Source organism: Apus apus, chromosome 3 (genome assembly GCF_020740795.1).
Source record: "Apus apus isolate bApuApu2 chromosome 3, bApuApu2.pri.cur, whole genome shotgun sequence".
NCBI classification, from domain to species: Eukaryota; Metazoa; Chordata; class Aves; order Apodiformes; family Apodidae; genus Apus; species Apus apus.
The window spans coordinates 109880491-109899723 of record NC_067284.1 but is presented as its reverse complement, the minus strand read 5'-3'; the positions used below and the strand labels follow the sequence as shown (position 1 = coordinate 109899723).

Below are 19233 nucleotides of genomic sequence, written 5' to 3'. Positions count from 1 at the left end.
CTTCTGGATTTGTAGTTAACTTATTTTTTATAGCATCATATTCCTCCCGAATAAATTGCATACAAACATCATAATCATTCTTCTAAGCATTAAAAATCTGCTTATACTGGAGTGCTCATTTTTGGTCTGTAACTATGCTTCTACCTTAAGGTAAATCCAAAAGAGAAAAATAAGAGAATGGGAATAATCATGACTCAGATCCAATGCAACTGTTCTGGCTTCCTTCCTCTACAGGTGTTTTCAAGGCACGTTGTTTTTCTACTAAGTGTATTAGAAACTTACAAGCTCTGTTTTAGCAGGGCTGTCATTCTCCTTAATCACGCCTAATCTTCATCCTTCCAGGACTTAGTGTGTAAAAACTGGATACAACCACACTTGAGAAAGACTTCTCTGTTACCTGTGCTGTCACCTCTCTCATGAATTCACCAGTTTTGACTCTGGTTTCATTATTAGGATTGAGGAAGGATTTGTCATTTTGTATTCGTGATCTCATAAAGAATGGTGAAAAGTACAACGTAAAGTGAAAAAAGTCAGTTATCAATTAAGAAATCAAACCTGCCTTCTTCTTGCCATCACATTTATGTTCAGCTTTTTTGTCATTCATGATTCCAAATTGCTTAAACGAAGCATTTGAGCAAGAGGCTTTTCCCCTCTTGTTCACAAATACTGACCAACTGTGGGGAATGTGGAGCACTTCAGATCCTGGCTTGACTAAAAAAAATATTTCTGAATATTGAAGGACTAAAAGAAAAGTGGGGTTTAAGGCAATTCGGAGATGAGAGTTGAAGAGATATTCACAAGGGATAAGCAGTGGGGTAATGTTTCTCCAGTGGGTGATTCACAGCTCTGATACATGAAGCTAAGAAATCCTTTCTCTCATGCTCCAGTTCTGCAGGGACTGCAACAGGAGTCTAGGGAGATTAGCTTTAGTAAACTAAACTGAACTTTGTGAATACTTCCCTTTCCATGAAGGAAAATATTGTCCAAACTACTGCTTCTGTTAATGCTAAATTAAAAATAAATTTAAAAAAATCATTTTTTACATGATAAAGACTCTGAAGTGAATGTAAAAAATTCCATACATATGAATCTTCTCTGTTTCTGCTTCCTCTAAATACTTAAAATATTAGCCCAGTTTAACTGCACTATTTCATTCAGGATGGGAAGAGCTACACTGTACATAGGACTAGGGAGTAAAATAAAGCTGTCATCATGTTTTAGTTTATTTACAGAACGAGGAACTTGAGACAGAATGTTTGTTTGTCATCAGGTCTTCATTTGCTGCATGTGAAATGAACCTTCATACTTCCAGCTGGGTTTCTTTCATCGTCGTCGAGTCTCTGTGTGCAGATATGGTGTACATCCTATGGGAAGGAGGAAGCACAACAATCATTTTGTTCATCCCAAGCTGACAACTAAGTTTCTAATTCTGGGAAGTGATTTTTCCTGATAATTTTGTTCACTGCACTGGCCTAGGAAGGCCAACTTGCATTCAGTGTGAGGGATTAGGTGAAACCTCCTTCCTCCTTCAGAGTGATAACATGGAGGATAAACACAAATTCAGCCTCCAGAGTTTCCCTGAAGACCACATTGGATTTGTATCCCATTTGCCTGAAACTGCAGGTGGGTTTTTGATAAGCTATAAATTGGGCACATCAGACACTTAAAACATACGTAAACTGTATGTTCTGCAGATGAGATAAATCTGAGTGTAAGATTACAGAATAATCTGCAAAGAGAATTTGTGGAAGTTTGAGATTTTGACTCATTCTACAAAAAATACATCAAAAATGCTGGAATTGGTAAGGGAGTAATATGAATGATGAAATGGGCCTTCATTCCTCTAATAAGTACATTCTGAGGCACATCTATTCTAGGCTTTTTAAGCAAATTACTGGAATTCTATGGATTCACAGTCACTCTCATGTTGTAGGGCATTTGTAGCCTATTTATCAGCCTACACTTGTTGTTCAGCTACAGAAATAAGATACTTGTCTGCATAAGATAGAACCAGAAGCATTTTTCCTCCAAGTGGACAATTAGTGTTTCCAGGAACTCCACTGCTGGTCAGCACAGATTTTGCCATCTAGTTGTGAATAGAAACAGGGGCTTTTTAAGGGCACCTTATTACACTTTAATTTTTAGTTTGGGTTTCTTTTTGTGTAAGTGGTACCTTCAGGATGATTATGAAACTACTGTCTCTCCCTGCTAATTCTGTGGCTGAAAGGCATATTATTATGATCATAAGGAATTAAGACAATTCTATCCCTTTTACTTCACTGGCAAGGGAGGTCATCAACACTTTCTAGAGGTGATCCATGATGACATGTAGGAAAAGGAATAGGAGGGCACAACTTATCAAAATCCACTAAAACCAATTTAACTTTTTTCCAACTGTATCAATGGAGCTGCAGGTGGATCTAATAGTAAGAACCATCTCCTTCCTGCTCTTCTTACACCTAGAGTTAATTTAGAAATGTCCACAGCAAGAAAGACTCTGAACCAGTCATGGTCAAAACGAAGAAATAAGATTCAAAGAGCTGTGACCCTTAGTAGATCTTATTTTGGTACATTTTTGGGACACTGTGTTTTTAAAGTCCAGAGCAGAGCTACAAAGATGATTAAGGGAGTGGATCTCCCTTATGAGGAAAGGCTGAGGGAGCTGGGTCTCTTTAGCTTGGAGAGAAGGAGACTGAGGGGTGACCTGATCAATGTTTACAAATATGTAAGGGGTGAGTGTCAGGGAGATGGAGTTAAGCTTTTCTCAGTGTTGAGCAGTGATAGGACAAGGGGTAATGGGATCAAATTGGAGCATAGGAGGTTCAAGGTGAATATTCGAAAAAATTTTTTTACTGTGAGAGTGACAGAGCCCTGGAACAGGCTGCCCAGGGAGGTTGTGGAGTTTCCTTCTCTGGAGACATTCAAAACCCACCTGGACACGTTCCTGTGTTATGTGCTCTAGATGACCCTGCTCTGGCAGGGGGTTTGGACTAGATGATCTTTTGAGGTCCCTTCCAACCCCTAGGATTCTATGATTCTATGATTCTAATATTCTACTTCTGAAAGAAGAAATGACCTTGATTTCTTTGAAGAGCCCTTCTTCTGCAGTGTCTTCAATCCACCCGAGCGGCAGCAGGCAAACTTACAGTCGATGACCTGGTAAATAATTGGGTTGTACATGGCTGCTGACTTTGCAAGTAAAGTTGGGACCACTGAAAACTGGATGGGGACCGAATCCGGCTGTCCAAAGGCTGACCACAGCGAGACCACGGCGTAGGGGATCCAGGCCAGGAGGAACCCTGCGCAGATCAACATTGCCACCTTGTGAGAGGAAGAGAGAAAAGGGAGCAAGTGGTTAACCCAGCAGAGTTAGACACTTGGCAGCACAACACAAGAGCTGGGCAGAATGCAAAGGAACGTGTCTCAGAATGGAAAATAAAAACCATAACTCGCTTCAGAGAAATTAGCAATCTGAACAAAAGCTGTCAGGCATTTCCCTTCCCTTCATCTAATGCCTCATGTCTTTGACCTGAAACAGAGCAGTTAATGAGTCTGTTACCACAGCCCTTTAAAAATGCTGTAAGGTCTGGCTAAGCACGAGGAAACTAAATGAGATCTCAGAAGATAATAATTCCTTTACATTAAATTTCAATAATTTCAGGAGGAGAGTCCTTTCAAAACATACAGGGTTTTGTTTTTAGGATAAGATATAAAATAGATCTGTGAAAGTTTTTACGAAATCTTTGTAAGATCTTTGAAATGAACAGTTAAACTGGAAACATTTCCAACAGGACTTCTCTTTAGTGTTGTTCGTTGGTTTTCTTTTATCTTTTTCATGCTTATTTGAGGAGACTTTTACTGGAAGCAAGTCTCTTCCAACCAAATAATTCTCAGATTGTCAAAAAGAAACCCAGACTCTTTTCCATTCCCAAGTGAAACAAGCATGCTCTGGGAAAGCAAAGCAAAACAAAACAAAATTATTAAACACAAGTCCTCCAGATTCTGAGTCCTTTGAAATAAGATTTCAAAGTTCATAAAAGAAACGTATTTGAAGATGTTTCCAGGACTGATGTTGTCTGAGAGTGGAGAACTCTGAGTGTCTCTGTAGGTGAGTTTGTTTAGAAGGGTATATTCCTATCTATATCTACTATACCTCCTTCTTCTCTATCCCCCAGTACATTGCAACAGGGCAAAACCAAAGGAAATTCACAACAGAAGAAGGATCTTTAAGGTGCTGCTTGTGTTCCTCTTAGCATGGCTTACACAGGCTGGTGAATCTTCTACAGCTAAGGAACCTGGTTATGTTCAAGTACAAGTTGTTATTTTGAGACATTTCCTGGCACAATAACCAGTGCCAGCAAAGATCATGCTGTCACCATTGCCTAACAGAAAATAGAGCCAATCAGAAAGGAAAAATAGGATATGGTCTGAGATTAATTTTCTTGCTTGAGTACATTTTTATCAGCAGCTCATAGTTGAACCTAAGTGACAAATTATTTGCATAGAAGCAACTATAATGTCACTGGAGTGACTTTGGTTTATATCTTCATTAACAGAGGAATGTAAATGGAACGTTTTATTTCCCTGTTACAATCATTTGTGTTTTATCTGGTTTTCTGTGCAATTCCCTTTTTTAGCTGAAAGCAAAGGGAGCTTTGTGATGGGGAATAAGGCCATGGAGAGATGATATGACTTGAGTCAGGTCACACAGGAAGGCTGTGGAAGAGCTTCACAGTGAATCAGGGTTTCAGGGACTCAAGTGTCCTAATAACAAAATTATGTTTCAACTCCTGTCTTTTCCCACCTAGACAGTAATGAAGGAGAAAGCCAGAGGAACCACCTTCAGAGCATCATACTATCACCCAGCATAAGAGAGTAGATAATCAAAGTTCTCCAAGCCTGATTTTACAACCTAACAAAGCAAACTGAGTTACATCTTCCTACCTACCTTGGTCAGCTTCATTTCAAGTATGTGGCTGTTCTGAATCCTGGTATCATAGTGAGCCACTTCTTCGGTGGAAGATTTGACTTTCAAAATTATTTTGACATAGGAAAACACAATCACCGCAGTCGGGAACAGGAGGCAAAAGAAAAGAATACTCAGAATAAAAGCCTGTCCAGCCACTGAAGCTTGTGCCAGCCACCAGTCCAGAGTGCAGGAGGTCCCAAAGGGCTCAGGGGCATAGCTCCCCACACCAGCAAAAGGCACTGTGGCCCAGAAGGTAGCATAGGCCCAGATTATTGCCAGACAGATAAATGCATGATGTCTCTTCAGCCAGGTACCTGGAAAATAATTCAAGAGTTACAACCTCAGGTCCGTATGTATTTGGCACAACTGAAGATGTCATTCTACACATGCAGTAAGAGCTTGCTTGGCTGTTTGACAATGACTGCTGTAGGCTTTATTTTGCCTCCTTCCAGGTATCGATAGTCACCTCACTGAGAGGGCTCCACCTGACTTTATTTCAGACCTCTTCTTCAGGCTGTGATGACTTACAACCTAGAAGAGTCCATACAAAAGCAATCCAAACAGCTAGCTCAGCAATGACCACGGGAATCTTGTCTAGCAAGTCTGAAAATTGCTTTGTGATCTGTAAAGGCAAATTCATAGTGTGGTCAGATGAGATGAAGGTTCAATCCACATGAATGACCAAGAGTTTAATTCAGGCTCTCATTTTTCAGTATGAAGGGTCACTAGCTGTAGCTGTATGATGCAGCTTAAGTTATTTCCTATTCCTCTGTCATGTGTTCCTATTCATGTCATATATTGATTAGCTGAAGTTTGACCTCAGGACACTAACCCAAGTGACTGAAAGACAAGGCTTTACAAAGGAAATAACATATCAAAAAATTATTTTCACCTTGTCATTCTTTTCCAGTACAGTAAATCCCATGTGTATATTGTCAGAAGTATTTATAATCAGCATTTTCATGTATGCTGCCCATTATTCTTTTTTATCAAATGCTAATGGCATTTCTGGAGTTGTCAAGTGGAATATTGTCAGCCTGCTTATCTTGCATACAACTCTAATGCAGCTAGAAAAAGCTTCAGTTTACAAACTTTACATCATTACCTATGTCCAACATGGTGGATTCAGATAAGACCAACAAGATAAAACTTATTATTTATCCAAAAATTCATATTATTACAGCTCCTTCCACCTCGGAAGCTCTAATCTGAGCTTCTGAAAGCACTAAGAGGCTTTCTGCAGCTTTTAGGAATGACTGAAAACAAAACCAAAGCAAAGAAACAATTGTAAATTGGATGTGACTAGTGCCCTTTCCGCAGCTGATTTTATATTTCCAGATCACTGGAAGTAAAATGAACTGACTGACAAATTATGTATTTGAGCACAACAGCTGAGAGTCAGGAAGGTGATTTGTTGTGTTCAGGTGTGGAAAAACAAAGAGACAATAGTATGAGTTCTAAAAGATGGACATTTTTTTCACAGCCATTGTCCAGTCATAGCCACCTACTACATAAAAAACATAACTACAAAAGCAAGCAAACAAACAAAAAACCCTCAAACAAACAAACAAAACCAAACCAAAACCAAACAAACAGTTGTTCCTTTTGGTATAAAATGAAGATGTAGTTATACAGTTGGGTGCTCCAGGGTCCTGGTGACTGATTTAGACTGAGAAAGAAAATAGCTAAGTTAACCACCTAGACTGAACACACTGCATATGTTTATTGCTCTCCATCATTTTGTATGGACAACCATGATCAGATAGCCCTTGAGAAAAAGGGTTTAGACATGTTCTGTCTCTCTTGAAGTAAGATGTCATGCGAAAAACGAGAGCACAAAGAATGAATTCAGCCAGCCATGAAATATTTACTTCAGCTCACCAAGTCTATGAAAAATTGTCTATAATTTGCATGGCCACTGAATTATTTTGATAAAACTTTCATAGCAAGAACTGAAATCTTACTTCAAGTGAATGGTGAATCAAAACCCAGCTAAGGAGACCTTCTCTACACTCACTTTTGAGGAAAAATTATGGAAACCCAGGATCTATAACAGATCTTAGCACAGTGCCCACAGATTTTGATTAACAGCTTACTCAGCTGTTAGACAAACCATCTTACTTACACCTCCTAGCTGCAAACCTTTCTTAAAACTTTGCATGACTGCTAATATATGTCATTATAATGAAATCTGTTATATGTCCCTCAAGACACATGGGCAAGGTATTTGTTGTATGCAAAGTTACCTTGAGTATTCCCTGTAAGTCTGGGGGGAGCTAGTCCCTTCCAATGCAAGAAAAACATTTTTTTTAAACTGGGACAACGTCTTTTAACTGGAAAGAATGAAGCATAGAATACATCATATTCAAGAGATACAAGGTACTGATGGATATGGTGATAACAGCTTTCACTGCTAAATTAATTTCATCCTTTCACATCTCCATAATAGAGAGACAATGTCACACTTATTAGGACCCGTAGCACATCCAAAACTTTAAAATGTTTTAAATACTTTGAGACATATCTTAAAGGAATTTGGGCATTTAATAAGGAATACTTTATGTGTTGGGTTATAAGAACTTGCAAGTTATGCAATACTTGAATGTTAATGTTAATAGACGTTGAGAGACACCAAGTGATTTATCTATGAGTGGTTACTGAAACTCAGGGCTTAAGGAGACAGCAGGGAGACAAGAATGAAGGTGTTACATTCAGCAATACAAATTTATCTGGGATTACTTGGGTCATGCATTTATGCTCCTCATACCTGTCTATTCCTCTCTACATTTAACAAAAGAGTTTTGAAGACTTTAAGTATTATTTCAATCTAGAAATCTGTATCACTTCATGCAGTTTTTCAGTAGCCATTTAATATAGGTTTTTTTTTTTCTTACCATAAGATAAGTGGCAGATTTTTAGGTATCTATCCAGGCTGACAGCTGTCATGGTAATAAGGCTTCCACAGCCAAAGAAGAAACCAGCCCATCCATACCAGCGGCAGCCCATCCATCCAAACACCCAGCGGTGAGAAAAGAAGGAAATGATACTAAAAGGTTTTCCTACAACTTCAAAAAGAAAAAATAATGTCAGTTGACTGATAAAACCCACCACTGATAGATATCAACACTCTTTGCCAGAAAAGCAAGCCCTCCCACTTGCCTAGAGCTTGTAGCAGTACAAACGGCCTGCAGAGGGGAGAGAAGGCTACAAACGCAACAGATGTGATGACTTCCATGCCCTCCATCCACAGGACTAAGCCTCAAAAAGTTCTAGCTAGATCCCATAGCACCTATGCTGTGATAGGATGAGCCCAGCCAGTAGAATTGCTGGAAATAGGTGTTTTACTGCAGACCACGTGAACCAGAAGGAAACCCAGACTCTGAGCATCTGCAAGCTCTTCCCTTTAGGAAGAACTCACTCAGCTCAGTGAACTGGATGATAAAGAAAGCAAAAATGGTCTTGCAAATTGTAATTCTCACAGGGTAAGAGATTCACAGGAGTCAAAGACAAAAATCTCCATCTTGTTGTTCTGTAGAAGAATATTTTAGATTGCTCTCAAAACCATCCCATTTCAGACCAAACTAATACAAAACTAGGCATTTTGTTTTCATGCTTAGCAGAAAATGACAACATTTATACCAAAACAAAATCTTGCAGAAAATGCCCTTTGCTCCATCTTCTATGCCAAAAGCATCATGACTGAAAAATCTTTCAAAATGAGACTTATTTTTAAACAAGGCATTTTGGGATTCTTTTTCTTCAGCCCCACCTTGTAAGGAAAATTCTTCCTGAGCCAGAAGGTTGTGCTCAGGTCAATTTGTTACATGCTTTTCTCTGAGCAGAGCAGATTTAATTTTTCAAGCAAAAGCTGTCCCCAGTGATAAAGATGTGCAAGACAATCCTGAAATACAGCAAAGTCTAGGGTATATGCTAAGAGTCAGCACCTTTATTCACATAGATAATTACTAGCTTTAAAAGCACACACAAATTGAAATTTCATTTGCACAAAATCAAATTCCTCTTCAGTGGCACAGGAGAATCATTGCACGGGATCAGTGCAAAAGGAGCCTGATGCAGTTTTGAACGAGTGGCTGGTGCCACCCTGTGGAAATCTCTAGGAAGCAGAGTCAAGGCAGGACCTGTTTCTTGAACAAGGTGCCAAGGTAAGTGTGTAAAACATGGAGATTTTGGAAAAGGGCTCATCTTTACTTCTATCAATCCAGCAGACAGAACACATCACGTTTCCTGACTCAGTATCTTCCATTTACAGGGAAATAAAAAAAAACATTAAAAAAAAATGACCAAGTGGGTGAGAGACCTTAACAGAGAAACTAGCAGCCCTCCTCTTAAGAGGGTCCCCAAACATCCTTCTAAAATAAGACAGACTCTTAGGACACAAAGGAGATGGGAATATCACAGATGATGCAAAAACTGTTCTGTTTTCTTCTTCACTTCTAAGTGCTGCAAGGTGAAAATTAGTGTCTCAATGGTAGATATGCCAAAGACATCATTGGTATTTCTTTGTGTGGAAACAGAGCAGATTTATATATACCAACCCCTTTCCTGTGCCGAATTCATAAGTATCTCCTTCAGAAAAAACATGTTTACATTCACTGAGAGGCACTGAGAATTGCTGGAGGTTGAGGGGGTGAGCAGCTCCTTGGCCTTGTGCAGTGGGAGCACAATGAGCTTTGGTTTGGAGAGGCTGGGAGCCATCATTTTATGTTGTTCATTGCTATTTTAGGCATTTGGATGAAGGCAAAAGCATTTTGCCAAGACGAGGGCAGGAAAAGGGTGCCCTGGAGCTGGGGGCAGGGGTCCTGGTGTGTGCAACACACAGGGGACAGATGGCTTCGGGAGCATGGGAACATGCTCTCATTTATATTGCACTGGGGAGATCCTCTGGTCAGCTGGGTTCCATCAGGCTTGTATACCCATTAGATTGTCTGCCATCCAAAATATCCTTTCCTAAAGGACATCCAGTCCTCCCCCTGAGCTGCACGTAGCCAGAGGCAACTGAGTGACACTCGTGTCAAGAGCCAAAGGAATGATCTCCAAAGGCTCTTGACTGTGTAGCTTCATGTGGGGCTTTCAAAAAAGCTCATGCCAGGTCATCCAGGTTGGGGGCTGAAACAAAAATCCCTTCAGTTGGCTGATGCTGCTCCTACTCTTTTGGCACAAGTGCTTGTTTTCCTGACACAGAGGCAAAAGAGGATGGTCACTAAAGAGAAAATCATTAGCTCGGGTAAGCTGATGGCCACTGGCATTTTACAGTTCTCTCCAGTTATGCCCCTCACCAATCATATTCGGCTAGATATGTATTTTTGGCATACCTGGGTTCCTCCTGCTGCACTCTACAGCAAGAAAATATCATTTTCTCTCAACTGTAATACTGAGTCTTTTTGTGGTTTCTGTGCCAAGACGCACATGGGAACTGCCTTTAAAGACCTTCCAATTGCTGGTGTCAACAGGAGTTTTGCCTGATTGATAAATCCAACCATTTTTCTCCCTCTGTATTTTTCATATATTTACATCAAGTTGTTCATGAATGTTGTTTTCTATCCTGCCCTTCTATTTATATGGAAATAACAGAGCAAAAGGCATTTGGGTCTTCCCATGACTTCCAGAGGACTGCCTCTTGCTGCTACCAGTGGGAAAGTAAAATTGGGATAGTAAAAATGAGTGAAAATAAGACATGAAATTACCTGAAATTCCCAGATCACACACTGCTAAATTAACAGTCATTATCTCAGCAGGTCTCAACTTCTTCTTTCGCTTTGTGGACATGAAAATAACATACCCATTTCCCAGGGTTGAAAGAATCCCTATAAAAATAAAAAATAAAAAGAAAAACAATCAAATTGGTGTTCTTCTCAAAGCCAGCAATGTCCCATCTTGCTTCTGAAATTCTCTCATATTTTGAGCCTGAACCTGTAATCTCAAGGCTAGACAGTTTATTCTGAAACATGATCATCTCATCCTCATTATGCAGCTCATAGAGACGTCTGCTGCAGACATCTCCCTCCCACAACAAATGCTCTTTTCCCCTCTGCAGGAGAGCACTGCCTTCACCACCTGAGCCTGCACAGCTACCAACTGAATGCACATAATAGAAATCCCAGAATTCTTCTGTTCTGGCCAACCCCATTTGTCTCACAAACATTCATACAGCCACAAGAATGACATTCAGCTTTCTGTAATCACAAGGACCCAAATCTCTGACCAACCTTAACTATGAAACACTATAAACAGAGATTGGGGGACACATTTCTAAATTAAGTTACTTACATCAACATAACGTCTTAGATTTTACAATAAAGTTATTTCCATCATAAAAAAAAAAAAAAAAAAAAAAATATAAAATATGTCTGATTTTAACTTTCAATTGGAATTCAAAGCATGAGGAGAAATCCTGGTTATATTGGCTATCATTTTTTTGTCATATCACCACAAAAAGACCTGCAGAGACCAACCCTGCCAGTGGTTAATCAGCCATGGAGCTGATCACACTGCTAACAAAAACTATAGAGTTTCCAGTTCCCCTATATGAAAATGTTTCTTCACCAACTCATATTTGAAAACGTTTGAGCCTGGAGTGAATGTTTTGTTGTGGAAGAGCAGGACAGCCCAAAACATCTGTCTGAAGGAGCAAGAGTCACCCCCAAAGGTGAACACCTCAAAGAGATCACAGCCCATGGAGGCCTCATTTTGGAGCAGAGGAGACAAGTAAGAAGGAGGGAGTCACAGAAGAACAAGGAGAAAAGTGTGGCAGAGACCTCAACTTCCTGAATGGCCATTGAGTGACCAAAGGGACTTGCATGGCAATGAGAGAGAAGAAGTTGGAGTGAAGTTCATCCTGGGAAAGGTGGGGGAAAGATGTTTTCCTGAAGTGTTTAGTGTTTGTTAAATTTTTTCCAATACTCAAATCAGCAACGAAATGGTTTCAGTTAAGTTAAATTCCTCACAATGGGTCTGCTTTGCCCCACAGTTTCATTTCAGTGACTGATCTCCCTGTCTTTATCTCCAATGCTTTGCTCTTCCTATTTCCTTCCCATCCCACCACAGGGGCTGTAAGCAGGTGGCTACCCTGGGTGCCTTGCCAGGGCCAGCCCTCCAGACTCCTATAAAAAATTATAAATAACCCAACTTCCTTCTGTCAATGAGGCACAAAAGTCTCTCTTTGTGCTTCCTTCCTACACATGGCTCTGGTGGTGCCAACTCAGTTGTATTCCATGTTTCAAAAAAACCCTTCACCCCCCTGTCCACCCAGCAACACTGCCCTCTCCAAATATTGTATTTTGAACACCACATAGTTTTCATCAGGGTCTGTTCAGAAGCCAGACCCCAGGAATTAAACCTCAGGAGTTACATGGACATTTCCCCTGGCCCAGCAATGAGATTGTCCCCTTGGCAAGGGTGCCATGATCTCAGAAATCCAAGAAACCCCAACCTGGGGACCTCCATGAGGCAGAAAAAAAAACAGTTCACTGAGGCTAATGCCAGACTATTTCTCAAGAAACATGAGTAACTGTAGAACCAAAAGATGAAACTCAGGAGAAAAATACTTTGGGATTGATTTTTTAATATTTTTTTAGTAATAAATTCAACACTCACCTAACTGGAAGCACTTTTTATTTTTATACTGACAGCCCTTTCTATAGTATTTAAAAAAAATAAATAGGACAGAATCTGGCTTATCATTTAATCTTAGGTTTTCTTAACAAATTTGATTTACTCTTGGTGAATTAAATTTAAAGAACATCCTATTCTTATGGCTTGGAAAATATAATCTGAATTATAAGTAGATGTGGGTACTCATATGAATTATTATTTTCCTTGCAACTAAGTGAATGAATCTCAATGTTGCTGAGCATTTTTGATATATCTTAATCCTTTTCTTCCTTAATACCATTTTCCCTCTAGTGACATTTGGGATATAGAGTGTGCCAGCATCTACTTTGAAATATTTTTCAAAAGAACCTGACATTTTCCTGAATCTTTTTCAACTGACTGGGAGTCCAGAGAGATGTCTTCATCAGAGAAGACTCTGAAGTAACTGCTCATTATTAATAGCAGTATTTCAGAGAGCCCCAGCCCACTGACCTCCTAATCCTACAGCTGGAAGGTGTCCAGGGATAATTTAAGTTGCCTTTTGTCTATACCTGTTTCTGACAGTTGCTTTTCTGTTATAATCTCCCTAGATCAACCATCTAATGATTCATTTTTCCTACGATTAAGAAGATTTTTCCTAGCAGCTAAATGAAGTCCTTGCTGCTGAAGGCTCCCAGCTCCATCAGGCACAACAGGCTGTGTGCCTGGGTAGAGTTCAGGGTTAGAAAAAGCAGAAAAAAGACTCTTTGGATATAAAATATGGGCTCTTTTCCACAACCAAACAGTTCAGGGCACAACTGTCCATGACACCCTAACTCTGTCATGTATATACACACAAAAGAGCCAAGGAAACGATGACTAAAAAAGTGCCACCTGCAGAGAAAGAGCCAACGTGCAGCAAAAGGTCAAAGTATATAAAAGAAGAGATCTGAACAAACAAGACTCCTTCTGTCTGAGAGAAAAATAAACAGATAGTTCAGGATTTTGTTTTCAATTAGGCTCTTTCATAACATGCTGGGGAAGCGTGCAGCAACAACAGTTTGCAAATCAATAGTTACTTGTCACAGGTTTCCAAAGGAGCTGACAGCCAGCAGGTCTCTGCTCAGTAGTTAGTCACCCTACCTGGTCACACAGTAAATCAATAAAGTCAGTGATTAAAAAGCTAGCAAGGAAAGTGACAAAAAGAATTGGTTTCTTACAACCATATGGACTGTTTGTGGTTTGGTTTTTTTTAAAGACACAATCAAAAAGATCCATGTGGAAACGAACTAGTTACGCCAAAGGATCACGTGTTCTCTGAGAGTTTATCACAGATTGGTTAAGACTCTTGAGTTTCTTCGAAGACAAAAAATTGCATTTTTAAATTCTAAAGCTGCAATACTTCAGTTATACAACCAGCATGACCCTGAAAGCTTTGCCAGGTTTCCTGGTGAGATCCCAGCCCTGTTCACTGACTGTGCAGCTTCTTCCCCTTTTTGAAATAAATTTTGAACTAACTTGCACCTTGCACCTGGTGCTTTCTCAAGCACAAAAAGATGCCCAATAGCAATCCCCGCCTCCTGGCTTCCCACCTTTCTGCAGATCATCCCTCACTCTGTCAGGATGTTCACACTGGACACCTTCAAGAAGGGCCAGTATTTCTTGGAAGGGAAGTGCAAAGGGACAGGGGACACAGTTCAATGGCAGAAGGTGACAATGGACAGGTTCAGTCTGAAACACAAGTTACAACAAAAAAAAACATAAACATCCCTTTACTTGAGTTGAATGCTCTAGTTTGATTTTCTATCTTCTGCAAATTACTCAGTTTACCAAGCAAATCTGCAATACTGCAAGTTACCACAAGACACAGGTATGCTCGTTTTGCTTATTATTTTGGATACTTGGGAGCTGTGATTATTTATGAAGCTGCTAATTACAGCAAATATATGGGATCAGCAAACCTGTTGTGTGGAATTTGAGGTCAATAAATAGTTTCATAGATCTAGACTTCCTTCTCCACCATCTCAGGATCTACTATCGACCTCAGAAAATCTCTGCAGGGCAGTGCTTCATGTCCCCATCAAATGTGGATGCTTTGAACTGTCAGAAATCATCTTAGCATAAAAGGAAACTCAACATTATTTTTGTTTGCAGAAAGTAAGTACTTTTATTGACCTCTGGCACATTAATACCCATTACTGTATTGTACTGTGTGTCTGAAACACAGTTGTGGAGGTCTAGAAAACATGAAACCTGTTGTTGTTGCTGAAATGGCTGAAGGTACAACTGACCAGCAGCTGAGCAACGACTACACAAAAGCATTGCAATGATTGTTACAAGGAATTAAAAATGCCTGTGCAGGATACCAGTGGCACATTATGCTGTAGCTGCAGGTCCAAAGAAGATGCAAACATGGCATTCACATGTATATGTGAAAAGCACACTTAGCTCTAATGGAAGCTGCTGCTGGAGTGTGTAAGCACCACCAGGGTTAAGTAACTAACCAAGTAGAATGCAATGAAAAACAAACACCTGAAAAATAAGTTAAGCCCAGAGCAAAATGTAGGATATGATGTCTAGGACTACACATGTGTACAGCAAAGCTGTGGCTTCAACATTCCTGGCTTGGGCCACTGGGTGTGGTGAGTCCACCACAGGCTGCTGAATGTCCCATTGATAGCACCAGGAAGGTGGGAATCCTCCCGGCAAGTCCAGTATCAAAATTATTATCAGTCCTTTCTAAATTATAATTTCAGTCACCTCACACTGTTCAAATGAGTCAGTGCCTGCAGTTAGCTTTTGGTTTTGCACTGGAAATCTATTGGGTTTGTTCCTTGCCTTAATTTGATTATATTTATATTTTTCAAGGTGTTTTACACCTGGCAGGAGTATTTCTTTGGAACTGGATAGTTCTACAGTAAATACAGCAAATATAACAAGACAACGCAGTGTACATTGGAAGCATTTAAGGCTACAAGGATGATTAAGGGACTGGAACATATCATACAAGGAAAGGATAAGAGACCTGGGGCTGTTTAGTCTTGAACAGAGAAGACTAAGAGGGGACCTTATTAATATCTATAAATACCTGAAGGGTGGGTGTCAAGAATGGGCCAGTCCCTTTCAGTGGTGCCCTGTGGTAGGACAAGGGGAGATGGCACCAAGTTACAACACAGGAAATTCCACATCAACATGAGTAAAAACTTCTTTACTGTCAGGGTGACTGAGCACTGGGACAGGCTACCCAGGGAGGTTGTGGGGTCTCCTTCTCTGGAGACTTTCCAGACCCACCTGGATGCCTTTCTATGTGACTTATGGGTCCTATGTTCCTGCTGCAGCAGGGGGATTGGACTCAATGATCTTCAGAGGTCCTTTCCAACCCCTATGATTATATGATTCACTTCAGCTACTCAGACATTTTTCCTGGGATTAAAGCTTAATTGGCTTAATCGAGTGAAAAAAGACCCAAGGGGAGTTGTTTTGGACAGTTCAGTGAAGATATCTGTCTGCATAGTAGCAGGGGAAAAAAACTGTGTATGAAAAGCTGGGATACATCTAAAATGGTACAAGAATACTGAGAACAGCACAGAGATCCAGCTTCACCTGCCATCTCTGCTGCTCTCAATTCCTTTTTCAATAAAAACATAAGCAGAAGACAAATGAGAAAGAAACGTTACTCCAGGAGGTCTTTGTGAGATCTCCACTGCAGAAAAATTCGGATTACTTGGAGTAATAGGGGAAAAAGCAGCAAGAAAGAGCAGCAGGGAAGGGTGTAAAATAGTGAACGAGAAATATGAAGGTATGACTGAAAGATCTTTGTATTTTGTGCAGGACTGATGGAACAAGGGAATGAATTAAAACTGGAACAAATGTCAAGGAAGACACCATATACCCTGTTCTCAGCCTGGTGTTGAGCTGTCCAACCAGTGGAGCCCAGTTTGGTGTAGCACAAATATATGACCTTGGCTCAGCTTTACTCCGAAAATTGCTGCTCAGCTGTGAGAAACTGCATGAACTGAAGCCATAAAATATAAGGAAATCTAAACCATGGAAAGAAGTGTAAATGTTGAGGCAACAGTTAGAAGCTCAGGTACTTGAGAGCAGAAGTATTGACACAACAGGACATAGGTCTGCACACCTCCATAAAGCAAAGAAGGTAAATCATCAAGAAGCACCAGTTTATCTGCAGAAGCAATGGAGACAGCATTTCCCAGCTGAGTAACAACTCCTTGGCATATGAACACTTAATGAAGAAATCAGTCCCAGCTGTCAGCTGGGTGCACTAACCAATAAATAACTGCATTTATTCTGCTTGCAAAGTCGATTTGCACATGGTAAAAGACTCCAAGGAAGGGGACGGGGCTGGGAAGCTGTTAGGCAGAAAATATTGTCCAATATAATCTGTAACTGAGGACAGCTGATGCCAGAAGCTGAGCAAGATTCAAATGAGCACATCTGAGGATGTTCTCTTTGCTGTGCAGGCTCATGAGAGAAGCTTTGAAAACAGGCCATACAACCCATAAGGGCAAAATCCAGTTCTGGTCAGGAACAATTACACTGCAGACTAGTAACCTAACAGTAGAAAAAATCTTCACTTTTTGCTGGAAGGTCTACTGCTAGTCACTTTACCTGGAGCAGCATTGTCTATTGACACCAAATTTCTAATATATATTTTCCTGGCCCTCCTGGATTTTTCTTCCTAGTATGAAGGAATGTAATTACACACCTAATGCTCAGCAGCTTCTGCCTTTTTTTTGAGGGTCTGCCAAGATGCAGTGACACAGTCATATTTCAAAGACAAATTAAAAAATCATTACCAATTACTGTCAAATAAAACCCAGCTACAATGTCAGCTTCCCTAGAAAGCTTTGATGCAAAAGGGTCTTCCTTCTGGAGATAGTGTGGGAGGTACTCTTCCTGGGAGGAAGAGTTGTGATCTGATGCCATCCCATTCATGTCCAATTCAGTGTCTGAAAAACAAAAGAACAAAGTTTGCAATAGATCCCATCTGCCAACAGAAAATGCAAAGATATTTTTGTTCATACATAAGATGCATCCTCCTGTCTTCATTTCTGCTTTGCCACCTCCCAGGGTATTTCAGAATCCAATCTAAAATGGTATAAAACATCCTGCCATGATTTGTTTCATGACTTACTTTATCCAAGAATGACATTATTCATAAGGCATTCATCACAGGAATCCACCTGAGAAGTATCTAGGTACCAACATGTTGTGACATTCAAGCCAGGGCTTCTGAATGGCCTTCCTTGAATATCTTAAGGAGCTTTATCTTTCCAGCTAGATGTAAGAGTCACCCAAGACTGAAAATATGGAAAAAAACAAGCTGGGGAATTGTTTATGTCTGAATAGCTTCATTGTTCAATGTGTCTAATGCTTAATGAACTTGTTGTCTTTGTCTATACACACTGTCCTTGTAAACCCAAGGAACTGGGAATTATCAGTAAGACAGTCCCAGCACTTTCCTCATATCCTGAGGGGCACTGTGTCTACAGATGGTAGATCTGTAAGCTTGTAGTCAAGTGAAAAGTTACATCTGTAAATTCTCCTTACAGTTATTTAGCTGGTGGGTTCTCATGTAAATAGCTTTACATGGCTGTGGTTATAAACACTAACTGGCAATGACAGTTATGAAGAAGCTGCAGGAATATTAAACAATAGACTCATCTATGCAAGTTTGTCGAGTTTTCTTTCCATTTCCTTTTGTGTGGAAACGGGCTATTGAAGGTCCAACGTGTTAAGCTCAATAAAGTGAGCCCTGATATGGGAAAACTAGAAAAACTATAGGAAAAACATAGAAAATTATGGGAAAACCTGGCAGACATCCGTGGAGGTCACCCCTCCAGAAGTAAAGTGGGGAACTCTAGCACAGGACAAAAACTTTTCTGCAATGTTTGAAGCAACCCAGCCAAGAGCTGTTTAGGACATTCAGTCACCCTAGTTCTTCTTGCCAGAGCTTGGAAGAGCAGGAGTGGCATTCAAGAACTTAGCACCTGACTCCTAGAGCTTCCACACTTTTTGCTGTGGGACCTGAGACAAGTTGTGAAGCTCTAAACTTTGCCACTCAGAAATCCAAACTTGCAGGGAGACTAAGAGAAGAGAAAAAATGTGTAAATATTTTACCCTCTTTCTAACTCTTCTGCATCTTGAAGGCAGATGGCATTCCCAATAACAGCCCTGTAAGGCCAAAAACATAGCAGATGACACCTACCTACAAGTAAAGCACCCACAAGCCTCTCCCTGCTGTCATTCTAGCTCTGAAAGAAGACCTAATTTAAGAGAATAAAATCATGGGAACACACTGCCACCCTAGACAGGAGAAGCCAAAAGTTGTGCTAGGCATATGGCTCTAAATAGCACTAAGTCTTTAAAGTTCAGCAGCTTTATTGTTTTCCTTTTATTGTTTGTTTTCTTTTTGTTGTTGTTCTTACAAAGGAAAAAATAAGCAAAGGCTGATTAATTAAAATAATTTTTAAAAATTAAAACAAAAGAAACAAACAAAAAAAACAATCCACAAACCCTTAGGTGACTTCATCAGCCCTCTTGTCCTTCCACAGCTATGGAGAGTAAGCACTCCAACTTGTTCACTGCTTCAAGTGGCAAAGCAACTGTTTGGGTTTGCATTAGGTACCAAAGTACAGCAGGTAGGACCTGGC

The 19233-nt window shown here is 40.2% G+C and overlaps 1 protein-coding gene across 2 annotated transcripts; it reads right to left on the bottom strand.

Annotated features, from left to right (window-relative positions):
* Positions 1 to 1267: 1267 nt before the first annotated feature.
* LOC127382654 (opsin-5-like) lies at positions 1268 to 17687 on the bottom strand. 2 transcript variants are annotated; one of them, XM_051614560.1, is made up of 6 exons: positions 17377 to 17687; positions 10675 to 10794; positions 7864 to 8034; positions 4949 to 5283; positions 3077 to 3321; positions 1268 to 1364 (listed from the first exon to the last, which is right to left on the bottom strand). In XM_051614560.1, exons 1-6 carry the CDS (start codon positions 17627 to 17629, stop codon positions 1301 to 1303), a joined length of 1188 nt encoding a protein of 395 aa, XP_051470520.1. In that variant the 5' UTR covers positions 17630 to 17687; the 3' UTR covers positions 1268 to 1300. The 2 variants fall into 2 exon arrangements, with proteins under 2 accessions (XP_051470520.1, XP_051470521.1); XM_051614561.1 differs by having other exon boundaries at positions 1287 to 1364; positions 7864 to 8028; positions 17377 to 17523.
* Between the last annotated feature and the right edge of the window lie 1546 nt (positions 17688 to 19233).

What these genes read in the sequence shown, in the direction of transcription:
- LOC127382654 (XM_051614560.1), bottom strand. Translation starts at nt 17,629, where the DNA reads ATGAAGACAGGAGGATGCATCTTATGTATGAACAAAAATATCTTTGCA. An exon ending in GTGTGATCTGGGAATTTCAG is followed by an intron (nt 8,035 to 10,674) that starts GTAATTTCATGT and finishes TTCTTTTTGAAG; the next exon opens with TTGTAGGAAAACCTTTTAGT. An exon ending in GGCTCTTCAAAGAAATCAAG is followed by an intron (nt 1,365 to 3,076) that starts GTCATTTCTTCT and finishes TCCTTCCCATAG; the next exon opens with GATGTACACCATATCTGCAC.